Source organism: Panthera onca, chromosome A2, assembly GCF_046562875.1.
Source record: "Panthera onca isolate mPanOnc1 chromosome A2, mPanOnc1 haplotype 2, whole genome shotgun sequence".
NCBI classification, from domain to species: domain Eukaryota; kingdom Metazoa; phylum Chordata; class Mammalia; order Carnivora; family Felidae; genus Panthera; species Panthera onca.
Window position 1 is genome coordinate 160,399,182 of NC_138340.1, and position 14,766 is coordinate 160,413,947.

The 14,766-nt window shown below is 41.1% G+C and overlaps 1 protein-coding gene across 1 annotated transcript in view; it reads left to right on the forward strand.

Annotated features, from left to right (window-relative positions):
- The window catches only part of CNTNAP2 (contactin associated protein 2), a 1,969,961-nt gene that overhangs the window by 1,197,269 nt on the left and 757,926 nt on the right, over positions 1 to 14,766 (forward strand). The window contains exon 11 of the mRNA XM_060633381.3: positions 8,132 to 8,238. Coding sequence (XP_060489364.1) covers positions 8,132 to 8,238 — 107 coding nt within the window. The remainder of the gene's footprint in view (positions 1 to 8,131; positions 8,239 to 14,766) is intronic.

Sequence of the window (14,766 nt, forward strand, 5' to 3'; positions counted from 1 at the left end):
TTCTAATAGTTATATCAATATATAAAGACTTCAGTCATTTTTTAGATTAAAGGGCTTATGTTGGATATGTATTCCTTCATCTACAAATAAGATGGCATTCTGGTATAGGTGGAGATTATGTAAATCCTTTGGTCAGACAGTTTGACTTTTTGTATAATGATATTATGTTTATGTGATAGATTTGAGAGAAATGGACCAGATAATCCACAACTCACTTAGAGTGCAGCAGTCTGAGACATTCTCTATGTCTGCATTCATATGCTATCAAAATGGTACTGAAAGCCATTTTCAACTATCTAAGTGGCCTGATAATTCACTTATTCAAAATACAGTCAATAATTATTTAATGAGTACCTACTCAGTGCCAGACAGAATTCTAGGCAATGGATAAAGAGTGGTCAAGAGACATAGTCCCTGCCATCAGGGAAAGCATAGTTCCATAAAGAAGCCTGGCAGGAAAGAAACCGACGCATATTTAATTAGAACTTGTGATAGATCAAAAAGAGAGTGTCTGGTGGTGGTAAGTACTTCATATTGGAAGGTCAGAGGAGACCCCTGAAGGTAAGAACTGAGGAAAACAAAAGAACCTTTTCTGTGACGGCTAGGGAAAAATACGCGTTAGAAAAGAGGGAATGTGTGCGCAAAGGTGTAAAGGAAAGAGTTTGAGCCACTGGTGAGTCAAAGGAGGGCAGGTGTCCCGAGAACATGGCGGGAGGAAGAAGAGCGGGAGATGATGGCCACAGAGAAGCAGGCAGAGGGGACTGTGCAGAGACGGACCAGTGCTCCAACGTTTCCCAGGTGAGACGAGAGTCCATCAGAGGCTTTCAAGAGTGGTGTGATATAATGCGGAAGTTCACTCTGGCCTTTCGATGAGAATAATTTAAAGCAAGGCAAGAATGGAAAAGGGCAGGCGGATGAGTAGGGAGGCATTGTGATCCAGGGAGAAGTGATGGTGGGTTGAAATGAGTGAGTAGAAACACAGAAAGTGGATAAATTTCGGGCAAGCTTTTGAATGTTAATTCACAAAGCTTTGCTGATGTTTGCTGTAGAAGCAGTAGAAAGGAGGCTGTGAAGAATAACTTTGGGTTTTCTGAGATGAGCGACCACGTACCTGGTGGTGCCATTAGCTGAGACGAGATTGAACGGGAGAGTGAGAAGGTGGGGGAGTACCCTGACCTCCTTTGTGATGCCTCTTACACGTCCGAGGGGCTGCTGTCGAGGAGCTGGTCAGATACACAGGTCTGAAGCTTTCCGTGGAAGTCTGAACCAGCGATAGAAGCTTGGAGCCACCCTAGGCAGAACCCAGGACCGAGCCCTGAGGACGTCAACACTTAACAGGCAGCGCGGTTAAGGTGGGGACAGGAAACGTTTGAGCAGATGGTCCAGGGCTGGTATGTTATCCAGGAACTAGACTCCTTCGTATTTTCCCTTCTTGTCCTCATGTGTTCACAGACGCCTGTTCCAGGTCTCACCATCCTAGGGTCATTTTAGGAAGGAGATCAGGAGTAACCGAAAAGCAAGAATAACGCGTGCCCTTTCCCTTTTGGGGCTTAACCCAGACAGTGCATACATCGATCAAGCTTAGTCACAGACCCCCTAAATTAAAAGGAGCCTGGAAAATGGTATCTTTACCTGGATGGCTCTGTGTCAAGACACAAATTCTGTTGCTGTAAAAGCAGGGGGTCAAAGATTTGGGAGAACAATGTGCACTAGAGGTCAATGACCTCATTAAGAAGCCTGGTTCTTTACTTTTTTTTGTCTCCTGGAGACTGGGCTAGTCTCCCTTCAAAAGCACATGGCCACATGAAAGACAGAAGATACCTGAACAAGATAACAGTTACCATAGGAAGCAAGAAAGAGGAAAGGGCTGTTGGCCAGACATCCACAACTTTCTGCTGTAATCCTCAACGTGGATGCAAGCTTTCTGCTCTGGCCAAACTCAACAATTCATTAATCTATGGCCACGTTTTGTATTTACTCACGCTGGTACAAGCTTTGGCTTTCCCTCCGTGTAGAAAGTTTCTCCTCCTCCTCTCGGGCTCATCTGAATCCGTGCTTTCTTCAGAGATTAACTTTTCCATAAATCTCAGTATACTCGTAGAATAGTGGTATATTATCTTAATTCGGTACCAATATTTTTAATATCAGACATAGATAGAGACCTGACTTGCCAATTACATTGTGATGAATAAATACAATTTCTTGAGGATGAAACTGCCTTTATTCTTTGTTTCCCCAGAGTTTGTTTTAGAGTGTCCTGACTCATTAAAAAGAGCTTACTGCTCTTTACCTAGGTTGAATACAAATGGACCTGGAAGGTGAAGGAACTAATGATCTTACTGGTCTCTCTTCGTGTGAGCCTGTGATCTCTTAAAAGACGTTTTATTCATAAATCATTGCGGAATGCGTTGTAAAATTATAACTCAAAGTAAATTAACAAAGTAAAATAAAGTGGACTCAGGTTTATTACAATAGAAATGATTTTTAAGGTGCTTCTACAGTAAGGCTACAATTGATGGATATGGCTAGTCTAGAAACGTGTAATTGTTGGAAAGATGCGGACCAAATATGCTTGATTATTCTTAATGGAAACTTTGGGCATAATGTAGGAGGCATAATAAATATCTCTACATTTAAATATTTCCATAAATAAATGCTTGTTGAAGTAGCACCATCAATATAACATTAGGTTTTCTGGTTGTACAGCTATAAAATTAAGTTATGTAGCAATGAAATACTAAATTAGTTGCTGGAATTATGATTACTTCTCTATATAATTTCAGTTTGAACAGGGAAAAATGTAAGGCAGTGATATATACTCCACAGAGAGTATGCCTTCAACTAAAATTGAAATCTAATTAGTGTGAAAATACAAGTACTAAAATATTGTTGAGATCAATATTAAAGGTAATGCAGAAGAAAACTCTGCCATGATTGTGGAAATAGCTCTGAGAGCCAGGAGTATAAAAAACAGCATTTCAGCAAGCACACTTTCTAAACGAATTGCCTGTCTTGATGAACAGATATGAAATTCTGCACCAAGATGAAAGAAAAAAATAAAATTCAAGAGGTAATTTACACTGGGATGGCAATTTGTAAATCGCTCTAAATATTTTCCAGTAGTTCACAAAATAACCTATACCCTGACCTGAAGTTTTCTTTTCTGAAGTCTAGAACAAGGCATATATAATGTCCCGGGATAAAATTTGTACTAATCTGAAAGCAAATGACATACTGCAGAACTGGCCCCTGTCCCATAACTAAGCAGGTGGGGGATCTCAGCTGACACAGAAGGAGAATACGGAACTTAATTTTCAGGTCAAATGAAACTGCCTTTATATTCAGTGATCACTTTCTAGGAGTCATATGGGGTCTAAACTCGGGTTCTGAAATGATTAAACCGACTACATGAGATTAGGAGATGATTATGTTGTTACTCTGAGTGGACAAGTGGCCTGAAATATCAAATTGGCCTCTCCCACTTGCTGTCTCTCCCCCACGCCCTCCCTCCTGGGGCTGCTTCTTCTCTCCTCCTCTAGATTCTTCCTTGAGCCCCTACGTAGGAGGGACTAAATGCCCTCGAGTTTTTTAATTCACAGTGAGATCCTCTGACTACCTGCCTGAGCAGCCCTGGAAAGCAGGTTAGAAAGACAGGATCTCAGACTCCATCCCAGACTTAAGAAATCAGGATTTTCATTGTAACCAGATTTTCAAGTGACTCCTATATGCACGAACATTTGAGAACTTTTGTGTACCGGTAGTTCAGGATGTTAGTAACAGCAAGCCATTCTGAAAAACCCTCCACCGTTAATCATTAATTGGTATTGTGTGAACACATTTCAGAAAACCACTGTGTGGTTTTTATATTGGGTTCTTAATAATAACTATTAAGCACCGTAGAAAAAGAAAAGAAAACACTTTCGAAGTCCTTTGAAGACTACCATTGCATTCCATGATGCTGTCAGATTGACATTCTTTTCGATTTGAAATAAACTTTCTTCTGCTGTCTCTGTTAAAGTAGTATCCACAGAAGGGAGCCGTGACAAACAAACCTGGAACCATATGCAGTTTCTTCTATCTGCGAATACCATTTTTTCTCAATGCTTTGCCATTAAAATCGAGTGTAGAAATAAAAGAGATACTCAGGGTGAAATAAAACTACAACTGTCATCCATAACCCTAGACAGGATTGTTGCATCCATCCAAACAGCCACTTCGTCCGTAGTGATGGATTTTAGAGTAAGTAATCGTTATACATTTCAAGTTTCAAAGGTTAGCTTTTGTTTGTTTTCCATATCGTGGTATAAGTCACTTTTATTTGAAAAAAAAATGCCTTCTGCTTCTGAAGCATTTTGGAAAGCATTGCTACGACTGGAGGGATGATTCAAGCTGGAAGAGTCTCGGGGACAGAGATAATTGGATGCATCACTTCCTCTGGAGCCCTTTGATCACAGCAAATTGACACTCGCCAACTTGTCCCATGCAGGGTCCTGATACTGCCCCCAAGTAGCTGTCCCGTAACCACAGTGGAGCCACTGGGACTCTCATTTGATGCAAATCAAACTTCCAACCTAGGACAAGCCATGAAACAAACTCTACATGTAACAGTTACCTCAAGCAAGAGTCTGGATGTAAGACTAAAATCATACATAACACCAATCCATAGTTCTCCCAGTAAAAGAGACGTTTCCTCCAAACTTACTTCTGTCCCTCGGTGTAACTTCACATTCGGCACCATTGTCCGTTACTTCGGTCAGTGGCCAGCAGGCATTTTCTGGATAGATGAGGCACCTCATCATGCTGAGTCATAAGATGAAAATCCCTAACTGCAGAATCTCACGGTTTACAAGAGACAAGATGTTCAAACAATTACTAACCAATGTGATAATGGTGCATAGGACCTCTGCAAATGGTCTTGTGGGAGCATGGGAGAAGAAATAAACAGTCAGGAAGTGGGAGACTAGTTTAATTCATATTTTGTTTTGCTTGGTGACTGGCCCTAACATTTTTGTTTTAAATATAGTGGTAAAGTATTAGGGTTTGAAATTATATTTGAGTCAATTTGTTTGGAAATAAAACATCTCTCACCATCAAGAACTAAATGCCAGGGGCGCCTGGGTGGCTCAGTCGGTTAAGCATCTGACTCTGGATCTCCGCTCAGGTCACCATCTCACAGTTGGAGCCCTGTGTAGGGCTCTGTGCTGATGACTCCTTGGGGTGGAGCTCGCTTGGGGATTCTGTCTCTCCTTCTCTCTGCTCCTCCCTAGCCTGTGCGCTCTCTTTCTCCTCCTCTCCCTCTCTCTCTCAAAATAAATAAAACTTAATGTTTTTTCTTTAAAAAAAAAAAAGAAAAGAACTAAATGCCAGTACCAGCAAAAGGATACTATCTGTTTAAAAAATGCAAGTTATAAGGAACAGACATTACCAAATGAGATATTAAAACCCCATTTAAATAAGAGACCACTTTTAAAGAAATCTTTAATACTGAATTTTAGGAGCATTCAGTCAATCTCACTTGATGGTTATACACTTCGCGTGTGTGTTTAAGTACATGGTAGTCTTTTTTATCATTGAGAGGTGGCTTCTCTGCTTTGTGCGTTATTTAGAGCACATTGAGATTCCGAGCTGGCTTTGCTTTGCAACTCAGTACACTTCTGCATCACTTCCTCCTGAATTAATTGATATAATGAGCTGATGTAAATTACTTTCACTATTAGACTGAGCTAATATTAACCCACAACCATTTAGAAAGTAAATATACCACACAAAGCCATATACACACTGAATTCCAAAATTAAGTACCAAGGATGTTTCTTTCGTTTTTCATAATTTTTGAGTGTCTATCCCATTGCTTTCTCTCATGATCTGGAGAATCAGGGCCTCTGCAGAGGCCCATGCCATGCCTCGGTGCCTGCGAGGGTACAGGAGGGCACGGTTCTCTGTCTGTGTCATCGCTTTCTCACTCTCTGCTGGGAAAATTTTCAACATGTTATTATAAAAATGCAGTGAAATGCTTTAAACTTCATATTTATTTATATTCTACCCATAGCTACTCTAATGTCCGTATTTCTATAGCATTTCCGATTCCTTTTGTATTCACTAAATTCTGCCTGGCGTTGTATTTTGTGTGAATCCTATTCCCCACCTCCACCTAGGTCATAAGGTCTTTGGAGAAGGACCCTCCTTAAAGCCTTGAAAACACCAAGCCCAAATTCGTATGAAATACAAGTGCCTTTTAAGGTAGACTGAATTTTCCACACCCACCCTTCCCCCATGATAATCCAGCATTTTTTGCTTCTGTTGTATTTTCCCCCAGCAATGCTCTTTCTCTCAGTTCTCTTATAATCTTGTCTGTTCATTGAGGCTCTACCTAAAAGCTTTATATTGTGCCCCAGATCTACATATGATCCCTCATGTGAAACTCTATCATGCATCATTTGTCCCTGCACTATGGCACTTTTCATTTCCATCTTACATTATAGTTTTCATATATACAATATATTTACTTTTATAGGCTGTGAGTTCTTGAACTTTTACTTGCCTTCTATTCCCATGCGCTATGCACATAGCAAGTGTTCAGTGAATGTGTATTGCGTCACTAAAGGTTTGCAAAGAGTTGTAGGGGACCACGTTCCTACATAAGAATGGGAGGTTCAATGCCAGATGGAATTATGCCTGCTGTGGGTTTAGGCATGACTGAGGGTAAATCAAGAATGGGGGGATGAAGAATGCTGTCTCTGAGACCAGCCCTATCAAATTTCACAGCAGGAAGCTACCAGGGCATTATGACTCAGGGGTCCCATGCAGGGTGGGTCCCTCTCAGTCCATTGCCTGTGATCCACTATGATAGATTCTACTGTTTTAACCTGGGTAGACATTTCCGTTTTAGACAGTTTCTTATTAAAATCTTGAAATCTTTTGTGAATGGTAATGCAGAGTAATGCCTTTGTTATCTGTGAGCATCTTAACCAGAATTACAAAGAATCAGGTTTTTGGGAAGTTGAAGAAAAGAATTGGTGGGAAGAATAAGGCAGTAGGACCAGGAGGAAGTAAAGAGTCTGCTATTGAAACAGGAGTGTTTCTGAACAGATTTCAACCTCACTGTAGTGAGAATACAGGCAAGCTAGGAAATTATGCCCTCGACGTTGCAGTCCAAATATTTGTAGCTCCCCTATGCTGTCCCTCTATTTCCTGCCTGTTAGTTATCTAGTCTATGCGTATTACCTCCATACCTTACAGCTACTTATAGGGTAGGTAAAATTACTCCGTATTTCAAAAGAGAAATTGATATTAAGAAAGGTTAGGGGCGCCTGGGTGGCTCAGTGGGTTAAGCGTCCGACTTCAGCTCAGGTCATGATCTTGTGGTCTGTGAGTTCGAGCCCTAGTCAAGTTCTGTGCTGACAGCTCAGAGCCTGGAGCCTGCTTTCGATTCTGTGTCTCCCCCTCTCTCTACGCCTACCCCACTTGTGCTCTCTCTCTCTCTCAAAAAAATAAATAAACATTAAAAGTAAAAGGTTAACTTACGTAGCCACAACTGGCTCTATCATAAATAGAAAGACAAAGATTTCAACATGAAACCCACGTTTTCCCCTATATTATGCTTGATGTTTTGGATACGTGGCTTTCATTCACCAGCTGGACACAGGGGGAGAAGTACAGAAGAGTTAGCAGTCTTTTCTTGCTGTTGCCATGGCATTTCAAAAACTCAAACTGCTATGAAAAACTCAGTGTCACCCCTTTCTGACTTGGTATTGGCCTTGATAAAGAAGAAGACAGGAAACAAGATGGCTAACCTATCTTTCACCAGGAGGAAATCCAGCTAGTGACTTTTTTTGTGTGCAAAGGCAAAATAAAATGAATCTGTGCTATGCAAATGAGTCTCTCCACTGTTTGTTAATTTCTACTGTTTACCCAAAAAATGGGAAACACCAGGCTTGTGATACATCATCTTTTGTGCGCCTGGCACCTTCCATCATGGATCATATTAATCTGCTTAAACTAACACGGATTAATTGCCTGGGTAAGTCAACCTGGCATTGAAATGATATATTGCCCAGACGGCTTGGAATTTGGCCACTCGTAAATCTCATTCGTGTGTTGGTTCATTTCGGTTTGTCTCTTTCTCTGACAGATGTGTGCCCAATCACTGCGAGCATGGCGGGAAGTGCTCGCAAACATGGCACAGCTTCCAGTGCGCTTGCGAGGAGACGGGGTATAGTGGAGCCACCTGCCACAACTGTGAGTGCCTCTCCCTCTCCCTCTGGCCTCGTAATTGCACGCAGACCCCGGGTCCTCTGCATGCACCCACTGGTCAGCTGCTTCTAAGGAACCCAGATTGTGTTGTCGCATCCTGACAACAGTTCCCAGTTGTCAAGATACATTCTCTCTTGCCTGATGACTCCAAAAAGAAGGACCCACGCGTCCAGTGTTCCGTAAACATGGTTGGGAAGGGAAGGCTGATCTTGGATTCGCCTCTGTGTGTCTAAGCCATGTCTGGATATTTTGGGAAATTGTGTTAGTGTAATGTATCTGACTGGGTCCTCATTTATCAGTTCATCAGAGAGGCAGACACAGTATAATTTGAACCTTCAGTGTCTGGACAGGAGTCGTCTCATGCCCCGTCACAACTGTTTGGCCACATTTTTCAGATCAGAAAAATAAGTTAGAAGTGGAACAAAGCCCATTAAGCTCTATATCTAAAACAAGAATCCAAGAAGGCAAGTTTTTTTTCTAGATATTAAAAGTAAAAAGCGGCACGTAAAATGACTAGCAAAACACAGATGTGCCTTGTGTTACATAATCGCTTTATGCTGTAAAGTTAAAGATTATATTTTTTTGTGATCCAAGAATATTTTTAAATGAATGTGAACTCTATATTTGCGACATTAATTTTCCAAAAATGCACGGCTATTTAGAAATCCCTTTTGGAAGCAGATTTGGCATACAACGTATAGTTGAAAGAAGTCCATTGTCTGCAGTGTGTGTGTGTGTGTGTGTGTGTGTGTGTGTGTGTGCGCGCATGCATGCGTAGGGAGAAAGGAAGCAGGGGAGAGAAAGAGATTCTGTCTTCTTCAGTCTCTTCCTAATATGCTGAAAAACTGAGAATCTAATATCTAAACCCTCTAATTACACAGACTTCTTTCATTTCACTTCATTTTTAGGAAACAATGACACAAATATCAGAGAAGAGTTCTAGGGTTAATAAAATGCAGTACAGCTCTCTGAGCCTTTCATATCATTATTTGTAGCAAAAGTTAGAAATTGTGTTCAGAATAGAAGACTTCAACAGAGAAAAATGTAATTTATTGTCTTGCGCTTACAATTGTGTTTAGAAAGTTGCTCAAAAACAAGAGACAAAAATGATCCTAGAAAAATTAACATTAACAGTAAGATATACAAGAAAATAAAAACAGATAGTAGGGCACCTGGGTGGCTTAGTCGGTTACGTGTCCAACTCTTGACTTTGGCTCAGGTCATGATTTCACAGTTCGTAAGTTCAAGCCCCGCGTCGGGCTCTGCACTGACAGTGCGATGTCTGCTTGGGATTCTCTCTCTCCCTCACTCTCTACCTCTCCCCTGTTCTTTCTCTCCCTCTGAAAATAAATAAATAAACTTAAAAAAAAGATAGTAATTTGGTTATCATTAAAGTCTATATAGGTATATGGAAAAGTAATGAATAAAAAATGAAACTGATATTGAAAGTAGTTACAGTAAAGGAATTATATAACTAAAGTTGCCCCTTGCCAATCATGCCAAAATGTTAAGTTTCAGTCTGTGATATTCATTATATGATAAACAATGCTTGAGTTAGGTAACTTGGATACAACTACGCACATTCACTCCACCAGCATGATTTATATGTTGTGACATATATACCACTATTCACTATAAGGGATCTTTTTCCTAAATATGAAAATTCTAACTAAAGACAAAGAACCAGAAATTGGTGGTGATGACAAGGGGTTCCTAACTCCAGTGACCACTTTGATATTGTACTGGAAAGCAAGAGGCACCTGGGTGTCTCAGTCGGCTAAGCGTCCGACTTCGGCTCAGGTCATGATCTCACGGTTTGTGAGTTCGAGCCCTGCATCAGGCTCTGTACTGACAGCTCAGAGCCTGGAGCCTGCTTCTGAGTCTGTGTCTCCTTTCTTTCTGAGTCTGTGTCCTCTTTCTCTGCCCCTCCCCCACTCATGCTCTGTCTCTCTCAAAAATAAATAAACATTTTAAAAAAAGGAAATAATTATTTTTATAGCTGCTTCCATTTAAAGACACAGCAAAGAAAAAGAGATTTTAAAAATATTTAATTTGTTTTAAATTGAAATATATGGTACAGGTTGGATAGTTGAGGTTTTCTTTGTTTGTTTGCTTTTAAAGAGTAATGACTCCAAGTATTAGAAATGTTCTGAGAGTATTTACATAAAAGAGGGAAATGATCTCCTCCCAGGTGCTCATTTCTACCTGTTCATTATTTCACTTTTGTATCTGTAAAAGTAGAGTCATTCTTTTAAACATAACCTGATCTCTGCTGGTCTTCTCTAAGTGAAACTGAAATCTTGAAAATCAAGTGTGTGCGTAGAGGTTAGAAGACCACCGTGCCTAATTAGAGAAAGTGGTCACTGACACTATTTTGTGGTGAAAAATATTTATCTTGTACCTTATTGAAGGCTATATGCTTCCAAATAAACTGAAAGGCTTGATTTATCTCTTAGTTACTCCCATGGATCCATTCAAAATCAGAAGGGTCTGGTCCAGCAAGAATAATGTAAAAATATATAGTATATGCCATTCAGTTTGATACAGAATGAACGACATTGCATCTGGCCTCAGTGATAGCACTCATAGCAAGAGCATTGAGGTCCAAAGAAACTGGCTTCCGATGCTGGCTAGCTAACTACAAGATTACCATGCCTTGTGCCTTTGTGGTGAGTCATTTCACTTCTCGTAGAAGTCACTTCACTTCTTCCTCTTGGCTAAATAGCTACCGAGGTCTCTTACAGTTTTAAAGCCAGTGAGCTGAGTCTTTCTGCTGCTTTTTCTGTACTCTGTGGTTTTGAACTTTGTTATTGTTACGAAATAATTTAGCTTGTTATTGCCTGCAGAGGACCAAGGATCCCTTTTGAAAAAAAGGACTTATGGTAATTTTATTACAGTACTACTTTTAAAGGGAAAAACAAAAACAGCTAATTAAAATCTAGAGCATAGTATAACTAAATATTTAGTAGAGCTTCAAACATTACAGCTGGGCTACTATTTCTACACATTTTCACCTCGGGTCTTGGGTTGCTCAGGGTGACATAACTATTTCTCAGAAGACCGGTGATCATCCAGGCCAGAGGCTGGAAGATCCAAGATGGAACCGGGAAGCCCTTCTATGACAGGTCACACTGCCTGAGTTTGAACCTGGCCCTATCTCTTACTTACTTGTAACCCTGGGCACTCAGACTCTTTGAGCTCCGGTGTGAAATGGGTGCAGTGACCCTTGTAAAGCCATCCTAAGATTGAATGACGTGGTTTATGGAAGGCACTGAGAAGAGTTTCAGCAACATTAGTAATCAGCAAATTTTCACTAATTCATCCTTTTAGGACAAACATCCTCTGATCTGAACTTCTGCATCAGTAACTGACCACATCCCATAACTGGTCACTTAATTTCATACTCCTATTCATTGTCGTCATTCTCATGGCAGAGTGGGTTTCAAGTGAGTGATTTCCATAGTTTTCTCTTTTTTCCAGAAGAATTGAAGAAAATTAAAAGGGACCCGTATCTGTCTGTTGGTGTGTTTATATGTGGAGAATTTATCTTCAAATACATTTTGCGTGGGGCTCAGAGGCTTGTCATTTACAAACCACTGTCCTGAGGAGCCAGGATGCCACCCTTTGGATGAGGAAATGCCCCAGGGAAAGCCAAAGGTCAGATCAATCGCAGGAAAGGGCAACCCGGTGTTTGTTCTCCTAAACACCAAAGAGGTTAGTTTGTGACCAAATCATGCAGATACATTAACCTGTTGCTGTTTTATCTTTTTAATTTTTTTTAATGTTTATTTATTTTTGAGACAGAGACAGAGCGTGAGCAGGGGAGGGGCAGAGACAGAGAGAGGGAGACACAGAATCTGAAACAGGCTCCAGGCTCTGAGCTGTCAGCACAGAGCCCAACGTGGGGCTCGAACCCACGAACTGTGAGATCATGACCTGAGCCAAAGTCAGACGCTTACCCGACTGAGCCACCCAGGCACCCCTGTTTTATCTTTTTAAATTTTCTTATGCAGATACATATTCCATTCTCAATGAATTTGTAACTTACTAGTAGCACATAGAAACTTAAAATTGCATCAAAGAGGTTAGAATGATCGTGTTGAATAGTTCATCTATTGTTTGTTATATTGACTTACCTTCACCCTCTCAAAAGTATAAGAGTGTGTCTTTCTTGTGAGCGAAGCTTCATGTTGATAGTTACAGTCTTTGTCTCTTCCTGGTGCTTTATAGACCCTTCCAATTGTTCTGCAAGCTTGCTTTCCAATGCTTCAAGTGCTCTTTAAGATCCAATAATCATCTCATGTTTTCCATATGTGTTCCTTACTCTTTGTAATTATGGTGCTCACCTACATAAATTAAATCCAAAAGGCAATCCCTTATCTCAGAGCTTGGTAGATAGATTTTTTCTCATGCTTCTGGAGCCTATCTTTGGCCTCAGTCCTTCTACATATGATATCAACCTCTTAATCAGAACTGCCCCCCAAATCCCCAGAATATTCTCGGTAATATGAAAGCTGTTGGCTATCTTCCTAAGCAAGAGAACATTGGACAGATATAAACAGTGTTTGGTGCTGAACATTTAGAAGAATTATTAATACCAGATCTTCATTCTCAGAGAAAATCTTCTTGCAATTTTTTGTATGAAAAGAGAGATCTCACCTTGCGCAGATAAATAAACATTACTGTTTCTAGACGTAGTAAGAGGGGATAAATGGAATGACCTACACAGATATCTTCCAGTTTAAAAACTATGTGATTTCTGAGTTCTGAGATCCTAAGAAGGAACAAGGTCTGATGTTGCCCCCCAAATGCAAAAGTAAAGTTTTTACTAGCCAAATAGCACACGCCATGTTCTTTATAATCCAGGATACCCGTAAGTGATTGAATTCAAAGCATAATTAAAAAAAGAAATTAATCTTACCTGCTTTAGTCACACTAACCTAGGGGATAAACACCTAGATTTATTGGCTATGGGAAATTTTGTGCCTCCATCTGTTTGGAACGACCACAGACTTAGGAATCTATGACGACACCTTGGAATTTGAACATTGCACCCCACCTCTCCCCCTCAAGAAGACATTCACTGAATATAATCATGTCCTTACAGAATTGGAATCCATCGGGGCACCTGGGTGGTTCAGTCGGTTGAGTGTCCAACTTCTGCTCAGGTGATGATCTCATGGTCTGTGAGTTCGAGCCCAGCTGGCTCGAGTTCTGTGAGTTCTGGGCTGATGGCTCAGAGCCTGGAGTCTGCTTTGGATTCTATGTTTCCCTCTGTCTCTACTCCTCCCCCGTGCTCACTCACTCTCTCTGTCTCTTGCTCGCTCACGCGCTCTCTCTCTCTCTCTCTCTCTCTCTCTCTCTCTCTCTCTCTTAGAAGTAAACAAACATTGGGGCACCTGGGTAGCTCAGTCAGGTGAGCGTCCAACTTCGGCTCAGGTCATGATCTCATGATTCGTGAGTTTGAGCCCCGCATCGGGCTCTGTGCTGACAGCTCGGAGCCTGGAGCCCGCTTCGGATTCTGTGTCTCCCTCTCTTTCTGCCCCTCTCTTGCCCATGCTTGCGCTCTATTTCTCTCTCTTAAAAATAAACATGAAAAAATTTTTTAAAAGAATTGGAATCCATCCCTCCGCTATAAATTTAACTGGCTTATACAGACCTAAGTAGTATGGCTAAGTTTTTAACCTGATTTTCCACCATACTTTTCCTCACTTTCTCCCTTCTGGTCTTTTTGGCCTCCTTTCAGTTTTTCACGAATGCCCTGTATCCTCACATTGTTCCCTCTGCCCCACCACTGCTGCCACTACAGGACTTTTGCACATCTTCCCTCTCTGCTTTATCAGGTACGTTCTACTCATCCTTCAAATCTCAGTTCAGTAGCCACCTCCTTAAGGAAGCTTTCTGTGAACCTGTAATTGGGCCAAACCCTCTTATTCTAAGATATATCTTAGCACAGTGATGATGGTGATTCAACATTTATTATTTGTGATTCTTTAATACCATCTGTCACTTCCGGAGGACCATAATATCTCAGAGGAGACCGTGCCAGGCTCTGTTCACCATTTTATTCCCAGGGCCTGCCCCGCATATAGTATGTGCTCAGTGAATGTGCCCTGAGTCAAAGAGCGAACGAATGACAGAGAAGGTACAAAGCATCAATAGCTTTTTAAAGATCACTGTCCTTGGGGCGCCTGGGTGGCTCAGTCGGTTAAGCGTCCGACTTCAGCCCGGGTCACGATCTCGCGGTCCGTGAGTTCGAGCCCCGCGTCGGGCTCTGGGCTGATGGCTCAGAGCCTGGAGCCTGCTTCCGATTCTGTCTCCCTCTCTCTCTGCCCCTCCCCCGTTCATGCTCGGTCTCTCTCTGTCTCAAAAATAAATAAACGTTAAAAAAAATTAAAAAAAAAAAAGATCACTGTCCTTTATGCAAATTCATGAAGATAGCTAAAGTATGAAGAGAGACAAAAGCTAAAGGGACAAAGGAAAACAGGAGGGCAGGTAATACAAGAGGGGTTT